The sequence below is a fragment of the Brassica napus genome, chromosome C4 (assembly GCF_020379485.1).
Source record: "Brassica napus cultivar Da-Ae chromosome C4, Da-Ae, whole genome shotgun sequence".
NCBI lineage: Eukaryota > Viridiplantae > Streptophyta > Magnoliopsida > Brassicales > Brassicaceae > Brassica > Brassica napus.
In genome coordinates this window covers 8,479,296-8,506,522 of record NC_063447.1, presented here as the reverse complement: position 1 = coordinate 8,506,522, position 27,227 = coordinate 8,479,296, and the positions used below count along the sequence as shown (strand labels likewise).

The following is a 27,227-nucleotide window of genomic DNA, read 5'->3' as shown; positions in this document are numbered from 1 at the left end:
TACTTCTTTTTGTTTTAAAATACTATGTTTCATAAAAAAAAATCTTTTAGATAGATTGAGTGCTACTTATTTTTCTTTTAAAAATGCTACTTGCAAACAAGGAAAATCTAATTTTAAAAGTTAAAATACTTCCTCTACGTAAAAACATCGGTAAGAATTCATATTTTTAGATTGTTTTCATGTTGAAGATGTATTTTATGAAATTATCTTCTAGAATTTTATTTGAACTACATGAAGTTGGAGATTTCTCTTCGAAGTATCCTCTTAATTAGTATGAAAATATGAAAATGTTAATTCAGAAACGTCACTGGAAGTTTGATGCAATAATAAATGTTTATATAGAAGCCCATATCCTTCACTTTACTCTCACGCCACTCTAACTCACACATGTATAAATAGCAGCCAACATTTACCTAGCTTTTTAAACTTAGTCCCCATTGATCTTAACCATGGCCATCAAACCGGTTGTAACCACCGTGATAGCTCTTTTCTCCACCATTCTTGCTCTCTATATAATCTCATTGCCGTCCTCTCTCTCTTCTATTGCTACAGCTATCATAACCAGTTCTCAACTCGGACCATTATCAATATATTCAACATTCTTTGGACATAGACACCATCATCATCACCATCACCACCATCATCATCACAACGATCATGTTCCAGTGAAGTGTTGTGAGAAATGGACGTCAAGGCTTACACACCTGTACGGGCCTTCACTTGTGTTGACTGTTGATTTGAATGGTTGTGGTAACTTCAGCAACGTTCAAAGTGCCATTGATTCTGTACCGGATTTAAGCCCTACCAAAACTCTCATTATCGTTAATTCGGGTGTTTATAGGTCGTCTCTTTAACTTCAAGCTTTTCAATAACTCTATATACTTTTCTTGTGTAATATCAAATCATTTTAGCAATGTTTGGTTAAATGTTAGTAAGCAGGGAAAAAGTTACAGTTAATGAGAACAAGACAAACATTGTAATGCAAGGAAGAGGATATCAAAACACATCCATTGAATGGAATGACACAGCAAAATCTGGAGGAGGCACTGCTTATAGCTTCTCGTTTGCTGTGTTGGCAGCTAACTTCACAGCTTACAATATTAGCTTCAAGGTAAGAATATCAAAATCTCAACATATGAATAAGATGATTTGAGTTCTCAAATGTGTATTGTTTTGAGTGGTTTGAAGAACAATGCACCGGAACCAGATCCGGGTGAAGATGACGAACAAGCAGTAGCTTTAAAGATAGAAGGAGACCAGTGCGCTTTTTATGGATGTGGATTCTACGGTGCTCAAGATACTCTTCTAGATGATAGAGGAAGACATTTCTTCAAAAATTGTTTCATTCAAGGGTCCATAGATTTCATATTTGGCAATGGAAGATCACTCTATCAGGTTAAAACTATACAGTATACAATATATACATGAGAAATCCAAAACATGACCATAACCAATATAAATTCGCTAGTAGGATTGTACTATTAACTCAATAGCCAAGGAGAGTACATCAGGAGTCAGTGGATCTATCACGGCACATGGAAGACAATCAAAAGATGAACAAACAGGATTTTCTTTTGTTAATTGTAAGATAGATGGAACCGGGAAAGTATGGCTTGGACGAGCTTGGGGAGCCTATGCTACCATAGTGTTCTCAAACACATACATGTCTGGAATCATCACTCCAGAAGGTTGGCATGATTGGGGTGAACCTACCAGAAAAAAGTAAGTCGACCAAATAAATTCAAATCATATAAAGATCTTACATACATTATCCTAAATGCATTTTATTTTCCAGGACGGTGACTTTTGGAGAGCATAAATGCTATGGAGAAGGAGCAAATTACAAAAGAAGAGTTTCATATGGGAAACAACTAACCGATTCTGAAGCATCTTCATTCACAGACATTTCTTACATAGATGGAGACCAATGGCTAAGTCAAACTAACATACTCTCTGAGCTTACATCTGAAGATAACAAAGAAGAACTTATCGGATTTTACTAACCGATATGAGGATCATGATGCAAAGATACGCACACAAAACACTGAGATACAGATTATTTCTATAAGAAGTCACATTCATATCTAGTTTTCAAACAAGACCATATAATAGAGTTGCATGTGTTTAATTATTTTCCTCCTCCCATATCTAAATGGATCCTGGTTTTAAAAGAGTAGCCAATCTATGAAAGAATTTTACCAATCAACATAAATGAAAGAAATTACTTCTTTTGTCACAAATCATATTTGTCATTGCTTAATTAACACCATATTTGTATAATTTAAAATTTAATACTCTTCTTGTTCTATTCATTTACTTGGTATAGCTATTATTAGTATATAATCAGTTTTGGTTTTAAGTCTTAAACTTATGCTATCACCTTTTGTTTACATATTTTTTTTCTCATATTTTGCTGATTTTCCTCATTTTTTCCCCTAAATATTCGTTATTTTATTCAACTCGTTTCCTTTTCATTTCTATTATACTAAGTTACTAACATGCGGATAAAATATTAAACACTTACAATAAAACAACAAAATACAAATGATAACTGAATGATGTTAGCAACCAATTTAATGTTTTTCTTATTAATAAAATTAATTGATTGATTAAATTTGCTAATGCTTTTCTAAAAGTTACACCAATCAAGCCCAAAGATGAGGAGGGGCATTCGATTGCATATATAGAGAGAGAGAGAGCAGTGACAAGAAGACCAACAAGAATGGTTACAACTTTGATGGACATGATTAACAACACTGTTTTCTCAGTCAATTCAAAGAGAGAAGAATGATAAAAAGTTCATGAAGATTGGGGTAAGAAGTTTGTAAATCTGTAAATGGTATTTATTTACAGAAGACGAAGAAGTTTGTTAGGGTAATTAAATATTGTTTAATGCATCTAACAACCGATGGAATTCCTGTATATACATGTGTATTTTGAAGCATTTCAGAGTTCTTCTAATACATTCAATGGGAGGTTTTCCAAATGCTTTTGCAGACTGCAGCTAAACTCTATAAGGTTTCTACTTCAACATTTGTTATTAGCTTATTACATTTAACTAAATGTCGTTATTAATTATGTTTGGTGGAATACCTTGGTATAAGAAGACAAGCTACTCCTGCGAAAATTATTAACTCGTATTAACTCACCTGAAATGTGATTGTGGCAACTTGATAATCTCACAGCTCTGATGTTTGTATGTTACCGGTTTTTAGAAAACTAATACAATTTCACGACTCAGAATTTAAATTAACAATCTTGGTATAGCAATACAAATTAGGCCAGCAAAAATTAACCAAGCTTGCTTAATCGAATCAAAAATTTCTATTTTAGGTTAAGGGCTTGGTTCAAGCAATGATTTTTTGGTTTGGTTTGATGATCGGTTAGTTCGATATTACCTTATAAAAGAAAATTATAACTAAATCCTACCGGTTTGTACTAAACTGAAACCACACTCAAATTTTGAACCAAATTAATTGAATTTAAACTATTACGTAAAGTTTTAACCAAATTAACTAAGATCAAACCGGAATCAGAGTTTGGTAGAATTTAGAGAGAGAAGAAAACAAATTAGACTGCTTAACAAACCAAACCGAACCAATTTGATCAATTTCATTAGATTTTGTGCGAACCGAAATAACCAAAAATCAAATCACTCGAACCGACCTTACCGTCTAAACCGAACTCGCAGCTAAGCCCAAGCTCTGCAGGGTTAAATAAAGCAAATCAATACTAATGGGAAATAATTTTAATAAATCTATTTATAAAGGTTGTTTGAACCCTTTCATTAAATAATAATATTTTGGTCTTATTTGATTTGGACAAACAATATGTTACCTTAAATTTCTCTAACAATTATTTAGTCAAAAATTTTATTTATTGGATCCATATATTTTTGTAAACGAAAAGATTATACCATATATATACTTCCACATAAATTTGTTCACGAAAATATAATATCACGTACACTTTATTATACTCTTCTTTAAATATGTCTCTTTAACTTTATAATTAAGATAAGTTTAAAAATTATATATTATGTTAATTTTATTTTATTGATAAATAAGAATTTAGTATTTAAGATAAGTTTAAAATTATCAAAACCCAACAAATTTTGTTTTACTGCTCTTCAAAAAACCTACAAATATATACTATTAAATTAGACAAAAACATCTCAAATAAATCTTAAGTTTCTCCAACTAAACAAATGTAACTTTTATAAAATGCATAAAAATATAATGAAATGTTAGACTTGGGAATTCTGGTCTTCGGGTCTAATATAAATCGGGTTCTTTCAGGTCCAAGTTCTTTGGGTCTTGGGCATATCCAACTAGGTATTTGAATTTTTTTTTTTTTGTTCAGATCGGTTCTTTTTATTTTAAGGTCAGTTTCAGTCAATAATTCAAGTATCTGTAAAATTTACTATGTAATTTGGCTTCATAATGAGTCTAGCTCGGTTCGAGTATTTAGGAGAAAAATATCTAAAGAATCCGAAAAGCCAAAAAATCAAAACACGAAAAATACCCAAAAAAAAATACCATAATAACTAAATATCTAAAAGACCAAAATCTTACTCGAGAACCAAAAATATCCAATATATATTTTCAAATTTTGAAATTTTACCCAAAAGCTGAAACTATAACAGAAAATGCGAATCCAAATTTTACAATAATATTTTTATACTGAGAACATATATGAATTACTCAACTATACATAGTATGAACAAAACATTTTGGGTACTTTGGATACCCGGAGTCCAACAGAGACCCGCAAGTCCAAAAAAATCTAATAGGTACATTTTTCGCATCCCGAACCTCAACTTGTATTTCGTATGAGTGTGGTTCGTTTATCAAATTTGGGTAAAATGTTCATACTTAAGAAAGAGTTACATAAGAGTGTATATAAAAAATCTCGAATAAACGTATACATAAATTATATAATTTTAAACAAATTTTGTATTCGATATAATACGACTTTATAACATAATAATACACAATATACTCAAAATACTATCTCATATCCAACTTCGTATATAACCCAACTTCGTATATACTCAAAATACTATCTCGTATCCGACTTTCGAAAGCGCGGGTCAAAATTAGATAGATTATAAATAGCTCTTTAGTTCAGATTCCAACCGCCAAAAGTTATGAGTTCAAGCTTCAAATCCAAGAAACATCAATGCCTTGTCTTCCTCAAGCTCTGTTCCTCCATCAAACATCTCTTACAGATCCACGCCCAAGTCCATCTCTCTGCTCTCCAATCCGACAGCTTTATCATCAGCGAATTTGTACGTGTTTCTTCACTATCTCACACCAAAGATCTCAGCTTTGCTCGAACCCTTCTCCTTCACTCCTCCGATTCGTCTCCTTCCACTTGGAACATGCTCAGCAGAGGATACGCTTCAAGTGATTCCCCTGTAGATTCGATTCGGATCTACTCCGAGATGAAACGACGACGAATCAAACCCAACAAGCTCACGTTTCCGTTTCTTCTCAACGCTTGCGCTTCCTTTCTGGGGCTCACGGCGGGGAGACAGATCCAAGTCGATGTTTTGAAACATGGGTTTGCTTCCGATGTGTATGTCGGGAACAATCTGATTCATTTGTATGGTTCTTGTAAGAAAACTTCTGATGCGAGGAAGGTGTTCGACGAAATGCCTGACAGAAATGTTGTTTCTTGGAACTCTATTATGACTGCTTTTGTTGAGAACGGTAAGTTTAATTTGGCGAATGAGTGTTTTTTGGAGATGATCGGTGCACGGTTCTGTCCTGATGAGACGACAATGGTGGTTTTGCTCTCTGCTTGTGTCGGTAACTTGAGCTTGGGGAAGTTGGTGCATTCGCAGGTTATGGTGAGAGAGTTGGAGTTGAACTGTAGACTTGGTACTGCACTTGTCGACATGTATGGAAAGTCTGGTGGGTTAGAGTATGCTAGGTTAGTTTTCGAGAGAATGTGTGACAGAAACGTTTGGACTTGGAGCGCGATGATCGTAGGGTTAGCACAAAATGGATTTGCGGAGGAAGCTCTTGAGCTTTTTACCAAGATGAAGAAGGAATCATCGGTGAGACCAAACTACGTGACGTTTCTAGGTGTTCTATGCGCTTGTAGCCACGTAGGATTGGTGGAGGAAGGGTACAGATACTTCAGCGAGATGGAGAGAACACACAAGATCAAACCGATGATGATTCACTACGGGGCTATGGTAGATATCTTGGGACGTGCAGGTAGATTAAACGAGGCGTATGGCTTCATAAAGAAGATGCCTTTTGAGCCTGACGCGGTTGTTTGGAGGACGCTGCTCTCTGCTTGCAGTGTCCATCACGATGAAGATGGTGAAGGGATTGGAGAGAAAGTGAAAGAGAGGTTGATTGAGTTGGAGCCAAAGAGGAGTGGCAATTTGGTGATTGTGGCGAATAGGTTTGCGGAAGCGAGGATGTGGGATGAGGCAGCAGAGGTTAGGAGAGTGATGAAGGAGAATAAGATGAAGAAGATAGCTGGAGAGAGTTGTCTGGAGCTGGGAGGGTCAGTTCATAGATTCTTCTCAGGATATGATCCTCGTTCTGAGTATGTATCCATGTATGGGTTATTAGATTTGTTCAAGTTGCATTTGATAAGTGACAATTATATGGTCAGGGATTCAAATTCATTTTCTTGACTTGTAGAGACAAGATTTGTTCAAAATTTAACATTTTGTAAGGGTAATGAATGGCTAGGAAAGTTTTTTTCTTATAATCTAGAAGTTTTATGAAGTAGCAACCGTCACGTAAAACTTTGATGTTTTTACAAAAAATAATATTTATCTAATCATAAATTACAAAATATATAATCAATCACAATGTACTACTTTTCTTTCAGACACTTTATAAATGCAATCACAATGTAATTGAAATCTATAGGAAGTGTAAAATTAAAATTGGAAATATGAAGGGATGTGTGATTGGAGCTACAATAAAAAAACGTAGACAATGGAAATATGGTATATCCAACAGAACATTCTCAATTCATGTCTTATATAGTTTCACAATATATTTTATTTTTAAACAAAATCAGTTGCAAAAAGTCAAATCAAAAGCATTGTTATTGATTTCTGCTTCTAGTGTTGCATTAGTTTTATGACTTATGAGATACATACTCTTAATTATTGTTTTGGACGAGTTTCAAATTATGTAATTTAATACTTTTAGAGTAGTTTTTTCCAACAATGAACTCCAAATTTTTACTAAGTAATAATCCATTAGTTTTATCACTTAGGCTAACTAGTCGCTGGTAGTTTCATTTGACTCAAAAGGATCAAATTAACTAAATTCAGGATTCATAATGAAAATAATTTCTGAAATGTTATAACAATCTATAATAATAAAGTTAGATTATGCTCTCTCTCTTCAGCATTCCACATCATCAATTGTATAGGGGGCATTCTGTTACACTTGTCTTTATCTATTTTACTTTGTTTTGATGTTTAAACGATGAATATTTTTGATGAGCTACTATTCTTTAGGCTCAATTGTTGTTAGGTTTGGTTAATCTTCTTCACCGCAACTGTCGCGTTTAAGCACTTGATTATTCTCATTCCTCACATTCTCAAGCAATCGGACTCTTCCTCTCCCAAAAACCAACATAAGCTCCAACTATAAGAAAAGTCTCTGCTAATTACCAAAACCGAGAATGGCTAATTCCTTCATCTTTCTTGCGGATTTGAAAACAGGGACCAGTCTCCAAGGTCTCTGTTCACCCTCTCGATCACTCTCAACTTTAGTAATCATCTCCTTGCTATTTTCGATTTCAAAATTTTTGGGGTTTGGTCTCTGTTTGTTTCGTGGGATAGATCAAAGGATTTATCTTTTGGTTTTAACACATTCTGATTATAATTTTATGTGCAGGAAGATGACAGGCTTTAGAGTATGTGATCAGTGATGCTACTGATCCAAACCTGTTCGTCTTTCGTAAGCAAAAGATATATTGTTCCGACAAGGCTAACATATAATATCTTGGACGGTACTATAAATAAAGCTCCACAGCTCTGTAATGTCTTTGCAGCTCGAGTTGTATGTTTCTTTACCCTTTCTATTTATTTTCATGTGTTGCTTAGGGGAAGAGACTAAGTGAAAGTTGTCTGATTTTTGGTTGCGTCTAAAGTGTTTTTGTTTTCTTGTCTTTCTCCTTTAGGGTCTGGCTGTTTTTAATATTTTGAAGGCTTTCTCTGCTGCTGCATCGAAGTTGGAGACCATTAGGCAGGGTAAAATTTTGTTTTCTTCAATAAGTTGGTTATGTCTCAGTTTCATGTGATGTAAATCTTTTCTGCTACTAGGATTCAGTTTCAAAGTTTGTTGCGAGCGACTAGATATGTCCACAAGACTGGACTGAGAGGTATATGTGCTTTGTATGAACTGCTTTGTATGTACATGTGATCAAGGTTAGTCTTTCTTCTTCTTTTTTTAGAAACACAGTCTTTCTTCTTCTCTAAGAAAGCATACTAGGTTGAATTTATCAAGTACTTGTGTATCTGTTGTTCTTTGTTGTGATTAACTTCATCAATCTTATGATATGATCTATGGTTTTCAGTTGATGCTAAAAACAAGAACGCTCCTTCTGAGACAAAGCCCCTGATAGTACACAAGCTTTCACACCACTTCTCTTTGGGTAAGTATCTCTAATAAAAATTATTTATTTTTCCTTAGATGGGGTTTGTGGGTTTGCTCTGTGACGAGGAATTGAATTTGAGGTTTTTAAAGAGGATGTCTTTGTAGAAAACAGAAAGCAAGACTTTATGCATGTGCATATCTGTTAACCTCCATCACCTTGGGGTTATTCATATGTTATTTCTGAAGATAGTTTACATTTCACTGATGCAGCCTCTTTTTTTGTGCTGTTGATAATACTGTGAGCATGCGGTTTATGAAAACTGGGAAACACGTACGAATCTGAGTGGACTACTCAACTGCTACCTGGTTAAACACGTAAGTTTATTTCCATGTAATGTCTGATAAAACATCAAACCAGTTGTGGCTGTTACCTGAACGAAGGGAGCTAGGATATAGAGCATACTTGGTTTGGTTATCTGAATATGAATGGCGGTGGGCTTCACACTTCAACCACTTCAGTTAAAACTCCAGTTTTTAAAAATTGTATTTGGTCAACCTATGCGCATGGAGAGAAGTAATCAATTCATTGTCCAAGATTATATTCAAAGGTCATATCCACTTTGACTCAAGTTTGAGCAAGCTCCGAGAGTTACGATGGAGAGTCCAAGGGATATCAACGTTGATAACCGCAACATTTTTTTTTTCATTCTGATATTGACGGTTCTTTATCATCAGTGATCCAGGAAGCTACATTATTCTATGAGACCATTGTCTATACGTACATACGCATATGGTGAAGATTAAAGGGTTTAGCTTGGATTCACGTGTCTGTAAGTCATTATTTATTCAATGCACAAACACAACTCAAGTGTTTGAGTCTAATTCTAATTTGGATGCCGTCTCTACTTCTCACTCAGGTTCATTGGTTAAAGAAGCTGGTTCATTGGTTAATGAAGTTAAATGGAATACTTTCGGTAGTAGTTTTGCTGTCTTAGACTCGGGTTTAGGCTCTGAGATGGGTGATCCTTCTCAAAGGACTCTAGGAGGAAAAGCAGTAAAACCAACTCAAAACTCAATCTCTACCATAAGTTCAATTTCTTCTTAATTATTCAAGGACTGTTTATAACTTGAGGCTCTTTTCTCTGTGAAAAAAAGTCTGGAGCTGTCAACTTGCAAAAAGTCAACAGGGTGAGAGGCCATTGGAGTGCAAGCAAAAGTGACTAAACTTCTTATGCGGTAAAGAAGATTGGCTTATTTATGAAGAAGAGTCAGGTCTTTGTGTTTAGTAAGTTGCATAGTCAGGTGTGGTTTGTATGAAATATCAAGCTTTGAAGGGTGATTTTAAAAAATTTGGTTATTTGGTTTGGGTCTAATTTTTCATTTGTAATATGTTTCTGATCATGAACCGGTTTGAGCAAATACTATTTGTCCTCTACGTATGGTAAGTATATTCTTACGGGTTCTCTCAGTTTGTAAAGAAAAAAAGTGTGCTTCTCTGTCCATCTAACAACTCAGGATCCAAAACAACTTACATACAACTTACATCAATTGGATGTTTCAGAAACTTCTTTGTACTTTGGAAAAATTGCATAAACTTCACTAATCTCAGCACTTTTATTTTCATATAATGGAGACTATGTACATTTTTGTATCTTATTAAGACACCAACTAAATTGCGAATTTTGGAAAGAACCTCACAATGATGTTAAAAGGTGTTAAAAACATATAAAATGATCTCACTTATTTAGTTTTCTCTGCATTTTTCAAAAAAGAGAGGGTTTAAAATAAAAAGTAAATTTTCTTAAAAAGAGAAAGTTTACCTAATAAAAAATATCTTAAAACAATGAAAGTTCTAAATCATAAATGTAAAAAAAACATTAATATGAAGTAATCTCTCATATATAAAAAAGGTTTCATTGGAAAGTTTCTGAAGCCATATTAATAAAGATTTAGCACTACCAATAATAACATTCAGTAAGAAAACACTCTCAATAAAATATGTCAAATAAATATCATAAATGAGTTCAAAATTGTTAAAAGGTGTTAAAAACATATAAAAGAGTCTCATTTATTTAGTTTTCTCTGTATTTTTCAAAAAGAGAGTTTTTAGAATAAAAAGTAAATTCTCTTAAAAGAGAAAGTTTAACTAATAAAAATATCTTAAAACAATGAAAGTTCTAAATCATAAATGTAAAAAAAAACATTAATATGAAATAATCTCTCATATATAAAAAGGTTTCATTGGAAAGTTTCTTAAGCCATATTAATAAAGATTTAGCACTACCAATAATAACATTCAGTAAGAAAACACTCTCAATAAAATATGTCAAATAAATATCATAAATGAGTTCAAAATTGTTAAAAGGTGTTAAAAACATATAAAAGGGTCTCATTTATTTAGTTTTCTCTATATTTTTCAAAAAGAGAGTTTTTAGAATAAAAAGTAAATTCTCTTAAAAGAGAAAGTTTAACTAATAAAAATATCTTAAAACAATGAAAGTTCTAAATCATAAATGTAAAAAAAAACATTAATATGAAATAATCTCTCATATATAAAAAGGTTTCATTGGAAAGTTTCTTAAGCCATATTAATAAAGATTTAGCACTACCAATAATAACATTCAGTAAGAAAACACTCTCAATAAAATATGTCAAATAAATATCATAAATGAGTTCAAAATTGTTAAAAGGTGTTAAAAACATATAAAAGGGTCTCATTTATTTAGTTTTCTCTATATTTTTCAAAAAGAGAGTTTTTAGAATAAAAAGTAAATTCTCTTAAAAGAGAAAGTTTAACTAATAAAAAATATCTTAAAACAATGAAAGTTCTAAATCATAAATGTAAAAAAAAACATTAATATGAAGTAATCTCTCATATATAAAAAGGTTTCATTGGAAAGTTTCTTAAGCCATATTAATAAAGATTTAGCACTATCAATAATAACATTCAGTAAGAAAACACTCTCAGTAAAATATGTCAAATAAATATCATAATTTTTGTACTGCTGAGTTGAATTTGAAAACAATTTGTAGAAATTAAATAATATTCATCATTTTGTACATTATATTATAAATATAAATTATTATTAATTTAAACATCCACATGCCTTGTTATGCAAGGATTTATCGCACCTAATCGTGTACGTCATTATGAAGCTTTTTCTCAAGCGCTTCACCTCTATAGCCTCACCAACTTCTTCCCGAAAAAGAACGTAGGTCACCTACTACAAATACACGAGTTACTTTGCTCACATCATTATTTCGAAGAGGGAAAAGAATATCTGGATAATTTATCAATTCAAATCTGAGCAATGATGTACCATGATTAAAAATTCACTTAGCGGGTTTCTTTTAACTTACTGGGCTTTCTTTATTATGGGTTGTGTTGTCTCATGGGCACATGGGTTCTTTAAGGTTTCTTTCATGTGTGTATTACAGTGGGTCTTTACCACTTTTGCTACATTATCCTTTTAATTTAATGCACAAAAATGTTCAAAAAAAAAAAAATTCACTTAGTGGATTCAAAATAGAGTCGGAGACAGAGACAAATATTTAACGAATACATCAATAGTGGAACCCTTAATTTGATGCTTTAAGAGGATAATCACAAACAAACACGTGCATTTACGTGCTTTATTTTGGAAAATCAATTTTATTTTATGTTTTAAGTTAAATTATATTTACTTTGATGCAACTATCAGCTATTTATTACGTTGTTATTTTATTAATCTATAAAATTTATTTATGCTATTTTTCTTTGATTTAACCAACTACAGAACAAAAGTAATATACTACTATCACCAATCACTATCAAATGGATCAAATTATCAACTTATCAGAAAACAAAACATATGAACCCGGCGCGTAGCGCCGGAATACCACTAGTCATAAATGAAATACAAAAATAGTGGTTAACACCAGAGTTCCAAAAGTACTAACGACCAAAGTAAACAAAAACCAGTCACTCTCACATAGAAACATCCACTGATGCATATTAACGTGAATCACCAACATAAGAATTGATCATCACCAAAGTAATTAATATGGTGATTCGTCTGATGTTTAATAGTTTATGGAACTATCTTAGGTATAGAATACGAACCAGAATAACAAAGACAAAAAATGCATGCCCGATATTTTAGTTATTTGATGGTTTGTAGGCATCGCATACTTTAAATCCATCTTAGGATTTATGAACTTTCACACTTGTTTTCTTTTTTTGTTTAATTGCGTAGGTATTGTATTATTAGTGTATTCATTAAACAAGATAACTAATGAAATCGGATCCCATTTTCTAAAAGAAAGCAAGAAAGTAAAGCAAAATGATTTTATGACAAAAAGATATATTTCATGTGAGTGTGATTGAAGCTGAAGTGAAAAGGTAGCGGTGGAAATATGGCATATCCCTTGGAAGATTCTCATATTTCTCAACCCATCATTTTGTTTTTCAAATGTAGAGTGATGATGTAAAATATTAGTAAATTAAATATTATCACATGATATATAGTTTTAATTTTCTCAAAACGATTGTTGAAGGTGCATCGTCTTGTGATTCAAGTCTTCTGTATCCGGTTCTACGGATTGATATAAGAAGGTGAAGACCGGTTTAGCTACTTGATTTGAACCAGGAGCCGTAAACCAAGAGAAATCTCTTTAGTCGCGATAGAGAGGTTGACCATCTTCAACGGTATAAAAGGTCAATGTTTGACTCATCTTCTTGTAACAGAATAGAGAGAAAAAGCGATGAGAGAGAGATGATCTCATCGCCATTGTAGCTCGTGTTTGAGCTTGGATTCTTCTTCTGAGTGTATTGCCAGGATTGATCTGGCTCCAGTGAGTAACTCCTCATATCGAGGACGAACACTGGGTGAACAATCTCTCGTGTCTTTACTTTACATTCTTTTGCGATTTCTTTCAAACGAGTGACAAAGATCGAGAGTGGTGTGAGGTTTTTAAGTTGATCATCGACGAATCGAATCGTAACAAAGTGGTATCAGAGCAAGATACATTGAAGTTGTGTCAATCTGGATATATTCAGAAGGTCCTTAAAAGGTTTCGAATGTCTGATGCAAAGGCAGTTGCTACGCCTATGGGATCTCACTTCAAGCTGGCTTCAGTGAAGTATGCTGATGAGCGCATAGATACAGAAAAGATTATGTATTCCAGTGCAGTTGGTAGCGTTATGTACGCAATGGTTGGAACTCGACCGGATGTTGCTTATGCTCTTGGACTGGTGAGTCGATTCATGAGCAAACCTGGAAGTGTTCATTGGGAAGCTACGAAGTGGCTGCTGAGGTATTTGAGAGGCTCAGCTGATCTAAATCTGATTTATACCAAAGGTGATGCTACTCTCAGAGTTCAAGGCTATACTGACTCTGATTTTGCTGGTGATTTGGATAAACAAAGGTCTACAAGTGGTTATGTTTTCACAGTTGGTGGGAACACAGTGAGTTGGAGGTCAAGCATTCAACCAGTGGTGGCTTTGTCTACAACAGAAGCTGAATATATTGCCTTATCAGAAGCTATAAAGGAGGCAATATGGATTAAAGGGTTACTATATGAAATGGGTTTTGAGCAGCAGAAGGTTTCAGTCTGGTGTGACTCGCAATCGGCTGTTAGTTTGTCGAAGAACAAAGTGTTTCATGAACGTACCAAGCACATGGCTGTGAAGTACAGTTTTGTCAGAGATATTGTGGAGGAAGGCGAGATAGAGGTGTTGAAGATACACACGTCTCAGAACCCTGCAGATATGCTAACAAAGTGCATACCAGTGCAGAAGTTTGAGGCAGCGTTGGAGCTTCTCAAACTGACCTGTTGATAGTGAAAAAGGTCAACAATGCCAGAGGTTAAATCCAAGTATTGGCAATACGTGAAGAAGAAGAAGAACATAAGCTGTAGAAGACTTAAATCAAGGTGGAGTGTTGAAGGTGCATCGTCTTGTGATTCAAGTCTTCTGTATCCGGTTCTACGGATTGATATAAGAAGGTGAAGACCGGTTTAGCTACTTGATTTGAACCGGGAGCCGTAAACCAAGAGAAATCTCTTAGTCACGATAGAGAGGTTGACCATCTTCAACGGTATAAAAGGTCAATGTTTGACTCATCTTCTTGTAACAGAATAGAGAGAAAAAGCGATTGAGAGAGAGATGATCTCATCGCCATTGTAGCTCGTGTTTGAGCTTGGATTCTTCTTCTGAGTGTATTGTCAGGATTGATCTGGCTCCAGTGAGTAACTCTTCATATCGAGGACGAACACTGGGAGAACAATCTCTCGTATCTTTACTTTATGTTCTTTTGTGATTTTTTTCAAACGAGTGACAAAGATCGAGAGTGGTGTGAGGTTTTTAAGTTGATCATCGACGAATCGAATCGTAACAACGATATATTCAGGAATTGGAAAGTTTGCTAGCGTACGATGGACATGTAGGTAACTATGTGTGCGGGTCTATAAAAGAGAGCATAAAAGCATCATATGAAACCCTCGCTCCACAACACCAGAATATGACAGGTGGTGTTGGCTCTTCTATGAAGAACCTAAGGAAGCTAGGAACCCGCTGTCTCAGCAAGTGGGTTCTCCTATCTTTATGAATAGGGCAACTCGCTCGGATCCTTTGGCATTTCTTTCTAAGTGGGATGGAATAAGAAGAAGAAGATGATGTGTGTATCTTCTTCCCTTTGAGAGTTATTTTCAACTTGTGTTGGTTTATAGTTTCACTTCTCCTGGTTTGTATTATTTGCCTTTTAATGTTTTTGATTTACTCTCCATCTGTGTGTGTTTGTGCTATATATATATCTGTTATAAAACTTGATACTATCCTATCGTTTATGAGTGATGCTGAATTTTGAATTGTAATGTTTTCACTGTATTTTATTTTGTTGTTGAACTAGTCCCCTCATTAATATAACTTCTATGAACCTTTTTGTTGGATTTATTTGTAGAAACATAAATATGCTATTTTATATAAATACTATACAAGGATAAGCCTTGGATTGACTGAATCCAAGTAATATATTTTAAAAAAAAAAATCATTCGATGTTAAAATTACATGGATTTTTGCAAAGGTCATCAAAATATAAGAGAGTAACAATCTATCTGGTTCTGTGAAGGTTACAAGGTTGTGCTAGGGAGGATCAATTACTAGGAGAGTGCTGTTACCAGTTCAAGCTCTGATCATGAAAACTTGCTACATGATGTTCATCTCACTTCTGGGTCAAAACATCTCACTTAGCATCTTTGACCACCAGCAGCAGCCGCTAGAGATGGTCCAAATGACTGTTAGTTCATGATGATGTAGATTGAAAGTAAAAGCTTTTCCTATATACCAACCAACCAGGGAAGGTCGTTATCAATCAGAATCTGACTCTGAATCTTCACTCGCTTCTGGAGTCTCCAAATTACAGAAACGAGCAGAGCTTCTAAGAGAAAATGATCTGCTTGTCTTTGGAACCATTGTTCTCTTTCGTTTTGCAGAAAAGCCGTTAGCAGCAGTAAGTGTCTCAAACAGATCTCCCATCTCCATTTTCTTTCTCAAGCCATTGTGTTCGTCCATGAACCTTCACAGAACCAAAAAAAAACATAAGACGTATGGAACACATAAGATAAGTAAAACGATAATGTCAAAGAGAACATGTTTCCCCTAGTTAAGAGTAAAGAATAAGAAACGAGGACTAGTTTTATAAGGTGAAGTATGCAACAACATTTGGTATCAAAATAGCACCTTTCTCGTATCGCTTTGAAGGCGTCTAGAGTTGCATAAGCAAGACCAGTTTTTGGATCTCGGTACCTGTATCACCCATAAACAAAATAAATAATGAATGCTTGTTGTCACATTGCAGAGCTAAAACATAGTTAGCTTCTTTAAACAGAGCTAAAACGAATCTAGTTGTGTGTGTGTTTTAGTGACAAAGTAGAAGAACAGAAAGACTCTTACTTGGCAGGTAATCCAGTAATCACACATACAGCTTTTTCTGGATCTGCAACAGAGAAAAAACAAACTAAAGTAAAGATAGATAATAATATGGACTACATGTAACATAACACATCTCTGTTCATCTACAAACACAATTCGAGAAAAGTACTTACATGGAACAGACTTGGTAGAAATCTCTGAACTGAATGATGCACCATTACAAAATTCTAAATAGTTGCATCCTGCAAGTAAAGTTGTTGCCGATTAAACAAATACAGTTCCTACTTTTCTGGAAAGAACCAACGAGATTAAACAAATACAGTTCCTACAAATACAGTTCTTACAGGAGACCTTACCATCTTTTGAAAGAAACCGAACCTGAGGACCATTGTAAACATCTTTATGCACAATCGCTTTCTTTTTCACTTCCTCTTCCCTTGCCAATACACGTTCTAAATTCCTCAAGTTCATGATCTCTGCCTCAAAAAAAAAAAAAAATTTAACCATCCAAGTCTCTGAATCTGATAGAGAAACAGATAATAAAACTCAAACCTGTCTGAGCAGCTTCCAGAAGCATCTCTTCTTGCGTCATTCGTTTCTCCTCCCCTACTTTTTTCCTTATTATCGGCTACAACAAGCACATAAAACGAGCTCAAACCTTTGTGTAGCCATTAGTGAAAAATAGCTAATGCACAAGAAAAAAAAAACCTTTGTTGTGGCTTGTATAGCAGCACGCAGTGCATCTCTCTCTGCTTGTCTCACAATCACTGAAGTCCGAGTAGACTTTCTTATGACCTTCTCACTTTCCATATCTTCTTGTGTTTCATTCGGTTCTTTTTCATCTTCTTCCTTGTCTCCCATTTCTTCATCTTCAGGAGTGTCTTCGAGCTTAGAAACTAGCTTCTTCTTCTTGTTTTTCTTTGGAGCTGTTTTGCCCGGGTAAATCAACCGCTTCTTTGGCACATCCCTGCAACAAGAGAGATGATATAATACACAATAGCAATCGTGAGATGAACTTGGAGGATGGTTCAAACTCAAACCTCTCTTCTTTTTCGTTTTCTGCTACTGCTTCAGGTTCAGGCTCCTATTCCCCCAAAAGGCAAACAAGAAAGGACGTTTTAAGAACACTTTGATGAATAAAAGTACTTAATATACAAGACAAGGAACAAAGTAGTTACATCGTCATTGAAGTCGCTGTCAAACTCATCAGCAACTTCAGCTTCTGCTTCATAGTTATCATCATGCTCTTCCTGCAGATACCAAGATACATAAATTACAACATACATAATCATCTTTAAGAGGGTATATGGTTATATAAAGGAAACCTCTTTAAGAGCTTCTTGATTCCAAAACTGTTCATCTTCTTCTACTTCATCATCAAGCAGCTTGGTCATTCTACAAAAACACAATTAAAGATTCCACACAATCTCAGAGTGAAGTGAAACCCTTTTCTCTAATTAGTTTCGAGTTGGTTGTTCTTACCGTTTACCCCGTGTAGCTCGGGTTGTACGATCCAAGAACACCATTTGCTCTTCTTTATCGCTTTCCATTGCTAACTAACTTGCTCGTCCTCGTCTCTTAGCTTCTGCAAAGTTCACTACTTTTAACGAAATCTGACAACACACAGATGGAAATCGAGATAAATGTCTCTAACAAAAGCTTACGGGTTGCGAGTTTCGGATTCAAAAGGCTGAAGCTTTATGAGGTTGGAGGAGTTTCTTCGACGAGCACGTCCCTCGCCGGTGACTCGTCGCACTGGGTTCCTTTTCTGATTAAAATCTTTCAGATGGTTTGGATCTCGTGCAACTTTAGTTAATGGGCTTTATTTATTATTGGGCCTTCTAGTAAGATAATTTCAAAGCCCGTGTTATATTATTCACTATTGAAACTACAAATCTTCTTCATGCATGTGAAAACTTGTAGGATGTCTAGTTGACAAACTTTCTTTTGTATAGGATGTGTAAATCATTTCTTTTTCTTTTACCTCTTTGCATAGTGGTTTTCATGTTTCTAATTTTCCAATCCACCATTAATATTAGATTAATTATCACATTAAAAAGTAAAAAGTAAACTTTGTCATGAGGTGGAAAGGGTTGTTTTGTTGACAAGTTTTCAACAAGAAAACAAAAACTGTGTTGATTAGTCTAAGTTTTTACAAGAAAATAAAATTGTGTGTTGTGTGTTACACCAAACAAAAAAATTTGTGTGGAGGCTGAAGACCATTTGAGTAGCTGTCTAACAATCCACTTAACAAACCAAGCAAAAAATATTTGTTTGAAATAACTGGGTCAAGCTGTGGAAATAACCGATTTTCCAAATTGTAAAATTCTTCTTCTTTTTTCTAAATTTGTGTCAAACTGTGGCTATATCGACACTGAAAACTAATTGATATCTTTATCTTTGCATGCATTTGACTCGAGACAATTAAAAACTTTGAAGACAACTTTACCAAAACAAACTTGGAAGACAGGGAATTAAAAAATGATGTGTTCTTCACCAAGAAAAAAAAGAGAGAAATTGGTTTATTCGTTACAAAAAACAATATACTATTACTTTAAATTAATATTTTGTGGACAAATAGGCATATTCAATCTAGTTTTCCATATTTTTTAATCCGTCAAATATCAAGAAAGGTATGATAAACACTCCATCGAATCAAGAGAATCGTCCTTTTAGCAAACCAGCTTCTTTATATGGAATCTTCACATTCTCCAGCCTAATGGGCAAACCGGACTTAAACCTCGCTGCGTTCCGAAGCGTCGAGACAATCGTTACTACAACGCCTCGTTGAGCCAAGAGCCGTGTATAGCTGTCAAATGGTCTGTACCAGATGGGCATGACCAGTTGGACCATTTCAGTTTTGGGTAATAATGGGTGATCCATATTGGACAATGGTTCAAACAAATTTCCAAGACCAATAGAGACCATGTCCAAATGGACATGTTCCTGGACACCCAATAAAATTTATAATTATTTTTTAATTATTAGTTTAGATCTTAATTCTAAAATTTTGAAATTATGTTTACTTTCCAAAATTATAAAAGTATTTTTTTCCTTTCAAATTCGAGAAATTTCATTTTTTCGTCGAAACCGAGAAATTGCGTTTTCCCGCCAAAACCAGAAATTGCGTTTTCCGCTAAAACCAAAAATTGCGTTTTCCCGCCAAAACCGAGAAATTACTCTTTCCCACCGAAATCGAGAAATTGTGTTTTCCCGCCAAACCCGAGAAATTGTGTTTTCCCGCCAAAACCGAAAATTGCGTTTTTCCGCCAAAACCGAGAAATTGCGTTTTTCCGCCAAAACCGAAAATTGCGTTTTCCCGCCAAAACCGAAAAATTACGCTTTCCCATCGAAACCGAGAAATTGTGTTTTCCCGCCAAAACCGAGAAATTGCGTTTCCCGCCAAAACCGAGAAATTGCGTTTTTCCGCCAAAACCAAAAATTGCGTTTTTCCGCCAAAACCGAAAATTGCGTTTTTCCGCTAAAACCAAGAAATTACGTTTTTCCACCGAAACCGAGAAATTGTGTTTTTCCGCCAAAACCGAAAAATTGCGTAGAAGAGAACAATAACAAGTTGGTTTATTCATTACAAAACACAATATGGTTCACAAGTACATTCCGTGGCGGGCAGTAACGTGTCGTTTTATTCATATAATTATAAGCCAAAAAAGACCTGGAGTAATATTCTTGAGAACTACAACGAAAAGATAGCGTAGAGTTCACAGCCTCAAAAACCAAATTTGGATAAACATAGAATATATTATAGTCATTGTTTTGAGGGTTTAAATTTGGATAAATATAATATTTACAACAGAATCACCAATAAAAAAGGCATAAAACTTAGAATACTCATCTTCAAAAGTATATAGGACGATGATACACCAAGATATGCTATACCACCATGGTTTTTGCATGTTGAAATCTTCTAAGGAATGGTATATATTAGTCCTTTTTAAGGGTTCATATTCTGTCTAGCTACACAGACTAAGTTGCATATAACGTGTTTCTTTTCTTAGAGCATGATTATCTTTAAAAACTCTTAAGGTTTCTTAAATATACTTTAATAACTATTTAACTATTAAATTTTAGTTAAAGACCTTAGTTAAGAATCACCTAATTAATGTACTACAATAGTAGTTTCTTAATTTGGGTTTCTTAAAAAAAAAAAATTTAGCTTGTAATTAATATGCTTTGTGATTAAAATGAGAGAATGAGAGAAGGAGAGAAGAAGAGTAAAATGATTTGTGATTACTTTGTTGAAAGAAGAAGGAGAGAATGAGACAATGAGAGAAGAAAACTTTGTGATTAAAATGCTTGGTGAATAAAAACTTTATATAGAGTAGGAGAGAAGAACACTACAAACGAAGATGCCATGTCAAGTTGTCCAAACTCTCAACTAAACATAATCTCAGATCATTGCAAGACTGATATTGTGCTAACAACTCAGAAAAAGCAGGCTGGGCACAAAGCTGTCAACATATTGTTACACAGACGTCAGAATCCGATTAGACAAGGCCTTCAAATCTGTGATCTAAAAAAGCTAGAAATTGATCTATATGTATATACGGCAGAACATAGTAACATACCAGATGAACGGAATAACAGAGAGATGTATAGACCAAAGCCTGCTTTGCTTATTATATAGAGTTGTGATGATTCTGCCATGGCATATAACTTTGAAAGCACTTTAGCAGCACAAATCTGGATAATCTGCAGGAAACATTAGATTTTTAGACATGTAATTGGTCAAAGTATCAACTTCTGCGAATTTGGGTGAAGTTCATACAGGATTCCGGAAGTAAGATATCAACGATGTGATAGCTGCACGACTGGGATTGGTTTAGATGTAGACGACAGCATAGTTTGATGAAACATGGGAAGACCAGAAACTGTACTCTGCAACAATTAATAGCAAAATATCAACTTCCACAATTCCTGGAAGGGAACAAGTATAACCAACCACACACATTTCAGTGAGAAAAAATACATTCCAAAACTATAGCTGACCGAAGCAAAATTCAATGTATATGAGTTAAATTTGCAAAACTAAAATCGTAAGAGTTTACTCACGATCACCTTGAAGATATCTTCAATTGGAAAGTAAACAGTTGCTATTGTCTGTTATAGAATGTACTTGTAAAGGTTTTAACAAGCCTAGAGACGAGACAACACTTTTACCTGACAATGAAGCGGAAAAGGAAATCAATTAAGCATCTTAGACTAGAACTGTGGAAAAAAATTTCTCTAAAGGAAATCAAGGAAGCAATCTCCATGATCTTGTCATCCACAGGCTTGGAACAATCAATGGTGAAGGAAACTCCTCCCTTCTTCTTCCCTTTTGAAGCTTCTGCACGACTCATTCTCACACCTCTCCTTTCTCTCTACATTCCAAAACCTTATTGACACATTCCTAAGGTTCAAAGCTATGAAGTAATTATTCTTAAAAATTAGATTATAAATTCTAATCTAAGTTCGTTATTGCAGCAAAAACATAAACTCAAACCGTTCCTCAGTCTTCCTCATCATTTTTCAATCTATAAGAATTTCAATCAACAATAAAGATTAAGATCTTACCTGTACGATGCGATGAGCGGCGTCCTCTGTTCTCCAAAGCGAAGAGAAGAAACTCCGTCAAGGGTTTTAAGGCTGATTTAATTTGTCGAGAAACACAGAAAAATTCCAACCGCTTTTCTAAAACCTGACAAATTAATTCCCTCTGTTTGAGATCGCAACGGATGTAATCAGAGACCTTGGTCGGAGCAAACATGCGTCCAGAAAGCACAAATCGCAGCGGTTACTTCTCATCTTTGTCGGAGAAGACAGAGAGAAACAAAAGAAAAAAAAGAGAAAAAAAATGTATTTGCGATGGGAAGCTAACATGTGGGGTAAAAACCATCTTAATAATCGGTCTCCAAAATCTTTCCTTAAGGATCGGTAATAGACTTTTATTTTTGTTTTGATTTAATTAAATCTCTCTTAAGAAACCCCTATAGTCATGGTCTTAACAAACAACACCCCAGACCAAGTGACCAACTCTGACTTATCTATTAAGCACAATGAGTTGTCTTGTCATTTAAGACATTTATAGTAGTTTTAGGGGGAGATTCTAATCATGGTCCCCCATATTTTCTAAAAAGATACACTGATACATGACTATAGTTAGAGTTTAATTAGGATATTTTACCATAAGTGTTTGGATACGTAAGAATACAACTTAATAGAAATGACAAACCCTTAAACCAAATATGAAAGGGAAAACTTTAAAACCAATGAATTAATGGAATATCATCAAAACTATGTATTTCTAAAACCCATTAAGTAAAATATTCTATTGAAGCCTAAGTCGTCTAACCATTGTCATGTATCCGATAAAGATCACCCTTCCGATATCTATATTATTAAAAGAGAAGTATTCATTTAAAAATGATTTACTTCATTAATTAAACTCCCTATTTTTTTGCTTGTCTTTTTCAGTTGCATTTATGAAATATCCTAAAACGAATAAAACTGTCTAATTTAATACTTGTATTTTCAGTTACATTAATGAAATATGCTTAGATGAATTTAAACTTCTTATTTTATTGTTTGTATTTTTCAGTTACCTTAATGAAATATATTTTTTATATGATATCACACATTCGTAAAAAAATAGATAGTTTAAGATGCAAAAAAGAAAATATTTACTTAATGAATATAATATGAACGAATATTACAAATACATCATTTAATAAAATAAATAATTAAAAACTGAAAATTCATATCCGCGCTGGCAGCGTCTAGTTTAACTTATGATTAAAAGAGATTAAATTAAAAGGAAGTAAGCTTTTTGGTTTATATCAGACACAAAACACACAGGTGACCTATACTACAAAAGATTGTTCTAATTCGGAACTGGAGTAATAAAGAGTGTTAGAACTCGAATTGGAACTACAAAAGTTGTTGGAACTGAAAAAAAATGGTGGAACTAAGTTCAGGTTTCACCCATTTGTTTCATTGATACTAAAGATTAAAAGAATAAAGATAATCCTCATGAAACAAAAAAGGAAGAAGATTTATTACTACAGGTTGATAATATATCATGACCATCAAAACATGAGCAAATCTACAACACTTTTGTGTATCAAGTCCACAGCCGCGCCAAATTAAACTAGTCTATTTTAGGAAGCATCAAAAATCTACATCAATTAAAAAGGAGGCCATGCAAATATTTTTAAAATTTATTGTTTTTTTTTCTATGATAAAATACATTAGAGGAATGATAAATTAAAGTTTACTTAACAAAAACATTAATGGTAACATTTATTTTAATAACTTTAAGCAAGTATTTTTGTAAATGATGTAATTAATTCTTGGATTGTGCCAACTGCGATATGTCTTGTAAGAGGAGTGTGATGTTAGAATGAGAAGAGCCTCCTTCATCCTCCACAGCTCTGTGAGCTAATTCTCCAAGCTCTTTGGCTCTTCTTCTTCTCTCCTCAGCATCATCACCATCACCCATCAACTCTTCCACTGCCTTCTTCACTCCCTCATTATCCACCAATACTCCTATCTTCTCCTCTTCGCCCCATTTCATTACCTCTTCAATCCCAGCTCCTACACCGACTTTAAGAACTTGCACGATCAGCTTCTGGTTACAAAACTGATCTCCAAACAATGGCCATGTGAGCAATGGAACACCCGAGGTGATTCCTTCTAGAGTTGAGTTCCATCCACAATGTGTCAAGAATCCTCCAACAGAAGGATGTGAAAGGATAAGCACTTGAGGTGCCCATCCTTTTATGAGAAGCCCTCTCTCTTTGACCCTTTCTTCAAAACCGCTCTCTAATAACCACTCAGCGATCTTATTATACTTTTCCCAACCTCTAATGACCCAAATGAAAGGTCTTTTAGATTTCTCTAGACCTAGCCCTAGCTCCTTGAGCTGAGAGAGAGGAAGATTGCAGATACTTCCAAGGCAAACATATATCACCGACCCTTTTTCTTTAGAATCAAGCCACTTGATACACTCTTCTTGGCCAATAACCGCCTTGTTTCCCCTCTCAGCTTTGTCTTCTATCTTGTTGCACAAGGAAACAGGTCCAATTGACCATACTTTTCCATCTCTAGCGTCTTTGTACTCTTTGACATAAGCAGGTTCCAACTCCTGAAATGTGTTGGTGATTACACCGTAAGATGTGTTATCTGCTTCTATCATTGCGTCCAAGATGTCCGTCCAACCTCCCTTTTCATTGGTGCTCACAGGGAATTGAGGCTTTGTGAATTGAACTCTGTCAGGAAAACTAGGAACATAGAAATACTCTTTGTCAGACTTTAAATTCTCCAAGATCTCAAGATTGTTGCGTAAAACATGCATACACAAAAGACAAAAGCAAGACAATCCATGGAAAACGATCTTTGGTATATTGAACGCCTTGGCGATTTTACTTGTGTACGGCAAACAAAAAGAAGAAACTAGACAGCTTGGTCTAGGTTTCATATCTTCTAGTAGCTTCAGGACCGGCTCTTCTAGCATGTTAGCTGCTTTAAAGAAAGGTACTCTGAACTCTATCGAGTCGAGCAAGTCGAGATTCTCTTTTCCTTCTGGCAGCCCAGCTTCTGCATATGGAAGCTTCACATGCACTACGTTGATGGGCAAACCAGACTCGATGGCACGGTCGAATACATTCTTGAACCTCTCTGCGTTGTGAGGAGTTGTGACAATTGTTATGGTCACACCGCGCTGAGCCAGAAGCCTTGCAATATCAACCATGGGAATCATGTGGCCCTGAGCCATGAAAGGGAAGAGAACAAAGTGAAGAGGAGGATGAACTTGTTGAGAGTTTTGGGAAGCCATAGTGATTTCAACTTTCAAGTTTGTTTTGCTTGTGTTGTGGGTGTGTGATCGACTGATCGTTGGCTTATATAAGATGTATAAGACAAACTGATGTAGTACATGACGTCAAGCAACACATAATATTGTTGACATAAAAGACAGATTACTACGTTCAAGAAGACGTTTCTTGGCCAATACTTTCTTCTGTTGTCCTTTTGTGACTATTCTGCGTCTCCTAGTGTCCTTTATTTCCCTTGAAAGTTACTAAGAGGTAATTAAAATTAATTAAGATACTTGATGCTCAAGACGCAAAATCAATTTTAACTCTCTCGGACATTACCAAAATCAAATTGTCTTTGAAACTTCAACGTTCATTTCAAAGCCTTCGAATCAAGCTTCGCCCACGGTAATCTCTATAACTTCGCCCACGGTAATCTCTATAACATTATTTGGATAAACATAGCTTTGATATTTACAACCATCAAAGCACCAACAAAAAGGCATAAAACTTAAGAGTACTCATCTTCAAAAGTATATAGGACAATTACATACTAAGATATATGCTGTACCACTATGGTTTTTGCATGCCAAAATCTTCCAAGGGATGGTATATATTAGTCCTTGTTTTGAGGGTTCATATTCTGTCTAGCCACATAGCTTTAAAGACTAATTTGCATATAACGTACGTGTTTCTTTTGTTAACCAGACCAAATTAACTCTTTTTTTTTTTTTTTTTTTTTTTTTGTGACAGACCAAATTAACTCTAGACTTATCTATTAAGCACATTGATCAGTTTTCTTGTCATTTAAGACATGAAGACATGTATACAAACAGTTATTGAAATTTTCGTGGATTCTAATCATGGTCCCCCATATTTTTTTACAAAGAGACAATACCTACTACTGAAGCCAATTAGCCAAAGCTGTTGTTTACGTAAGTTTTGCGCATAAAAACATCTTCAACTTAAAACTCCATTTTTTCTTCTAAAATGGAATAAAAATCAATATGGAGTAAAAATGCTCTAACCCTACTCCATTTCTTACTCTATAATGTAGTGATAAACAATAAAAAAATAGATTACTCCATTTATGGAGTAAATTCCATTATGGAGTGAGATATAAAGTTGGGTTGGAGTATTCCTTATTTCATATTCACTTTTACTCCATTTTAGAGAAAAAAAATGAAATGGAGATGGAGATACCATAAAGAAGATTGTTCGAATTTGGAACTGGAGTAAAGAGTGTTAGAACTCGAAGTGGAACTACAAAAATTGTTGGAACTCGAAGAAAATGGTGGAACTAAGTATAGGTTTCATACACATTACCACGGATGTGGCAGCCCAGTTGGTTTAAGCGCAGGCGTTGGTGCTGTTGCGCTCCTGGGTTCGATCCACCGTGGAAGGAGTGTCCAGGGCCTTAACCGGTACAGACGCAGGCTGGCTCCGGGCCTAGGGGGAGGGAGTAGGGCCGAAGGCCCGAACCCTCCACCTGGTTAACAAAAAAAAAAAAAAAAAAAAAAAAAAAGTATAGGTTTCACCCATTTATCATTTTGTTTCATTGATACTACCTCCGTTAATTCCACTAAAAAGTTTGGGGAAAATTTTGTTTTGCAAATATAGAATTTTCGTGTATTCTGTAAATTTTATATTATTTAATGATAACAAATAGTAACTTTATTAAAAAATATATTTATAAAAATTAATACATTTATTATAAATTTAATATGTCTTCTTAATACTATGAACAGTTTTTTTTTTTTTTATGAAGCCGAAAAGTACTAATATATACCATCAAAAGATATATATTAGATAATCCTCATAAAACAAAAAATGGAAAAAAGATCTATTACTTCACGTTCATAAATATATCATGACTATCAAAAGATAAGTAAATCACAACACTTGTGTATTAAGTCCACAGC

The 27,227-nt window shown here is 34.5% G+C and overlaps 5 protein-coding genes and 2 long non-coding RNA genes across 13 annotated transcripts; 4 read left to right on the top strand and 3 right to left on the bottom strand.

Moving 5' to 3' along the window:
* Positions 1-365: 365 nt before the first annotated feature.
* Positions 366-2,263, top strand: LOC106375821 (probable pectinesterase 15). The gene is made up of 5 exons (XM_013815822.3): positions 366-841; positions 940-1,111; positions 1,189-1,395; positions 1,472-1,722; positions 1,796-2,263. Exons 1-5 carry the CDS (start codon positions 450-452, stop codon positions 2,001-2,003), a joined length of 1,230 nt encoding a protein of 409 aa, XP_013671276.1. The 5' UTR covers positions 366-449; the 3' UTR covers positions 2,004-2,263.
* A 2,874-nt stretch (positions 2,264-5,137) lies between these two features.
* Positions 5,138-6,728, top strand: LOC106374395 (pentatricopeptide repeat-containing protein At2g36730). Its single transcript, XM_013814435.3, has one exon. It carries the CDS (start codon positions 5,150-5,152, stop codon positions 6,656-6,658), a length of 1,509 nt encoding a protein of 502 aa, XP_013669889.1. The 5' UTR covers positions 5,138-5,149; the 3' UTR covers positions 6,659-6,728.
* Positions 6,729-8,478: 1,750 nt separating this feature from the next.
* Positions 8,479-9,719, top strand: LOC106374396. Its single transcript, XR_001274927.3, has 4 exons — positions 8,479-8,643; positions 8,856-9,159; positions 9,321-9,415; positions 9,503-9,719. It is a non-coding gene; the product is annotated as an uncharacterized LOC106374396 (long non-coding RNA).
* A 3,925-nt stretch (positions 9,720-13,644) lies between these two features.
* On the top strand, positions 13,645-14,403 carry LOC125585773 (secreted RxLR effector protein 161-like). The gene has a single exon (XM_048755432.1). The coding sequence runs from the start codon at positions 13,645-13,647 to the stop codon at positions 14,401-14,403; it is 759 nt and encodes a 252-aa protein (XP_048611389.1).
* Positions 14,404-15,563: 1,160 nt separating this feature from the next.
* Positions 15,564-18,312, bottom strand: LOC106375822 (SWR1 complex subunit 2). Its single transcript, XM_013815823.3, has 12 exons — positions 18,160-18,312; positions 17,978-18,080; positions 17,821-17,890; positions 17,674-17,745; positions 17,536-17,579; positions 17,204-17,462; positions 17,048-17,123; positions 16,852-16,971; positions 16,669-16,737; positions 16,517-16,559; positions 16,304-16,369; positions 15,564-16,139 (listed from the first exon to the last, which is right to left on the bottom strand). Exons 2-12 carry the CDS (start codon positions 18,043-18,045, stop codon positions 15,932-15,934), a joined length of 1,095 nt encoding a protein of 364 aa, XP_013671277.1. The 5' UTR covers positions 18,046-18,080; positions 18,160-18,312; the 3' UTR covers positions 15,564-15,931.
* A 2,494-nt stretch (positions 18,313-20,806) lies between these two features.
* LOC106375824 lies at positions 20,807-22,523 on the bottom strand. Of its 7 annotated transcripts, none has more exons than XR_007322393.1 (5): positions 22,070-22,523; positions 21,572-21,890; positions 21,282-21,391; positions 21,082-21,205; positions 20,807-20,964 (listed from the first exon to the last, which is right to left on the bottom strand). It is a non-coding gene; the product is annotated as an uncharacterized LOC106375824 (long non-coding RNA). The 7 variants fall into 7 exon arrangements; XR_007322398.1 differs by having other exon boundaries at positions 21,572-21,905; positions 22,070-22,455; XR_007322394.1 differs by having other exon boundaries at positions 21,572-21,673; positions 22,070-22,447.
* Positions 22,524-23,702: 1,179 nt separating this feature from the next.
* On the bottom strand, positions 23,703-26,784 carry LOC106375825 (UDP-glycosyltransferase 73C3-like). Its single transcript, XM_013815825.3, has one exon. The coding sequence runs from the start codon at positions 25,326-25,328 to the stop codon at positions 23,838-23,840; it is 1,491 nt and encodes a 496-aa protein (XP_013671279.1). The 5' UTR covers positions 25,329-26,784; the 3' UTR covers positions 23,703-23,837.
* Positions 26,785-27,227: the final 443 nt, after the last annotated feature.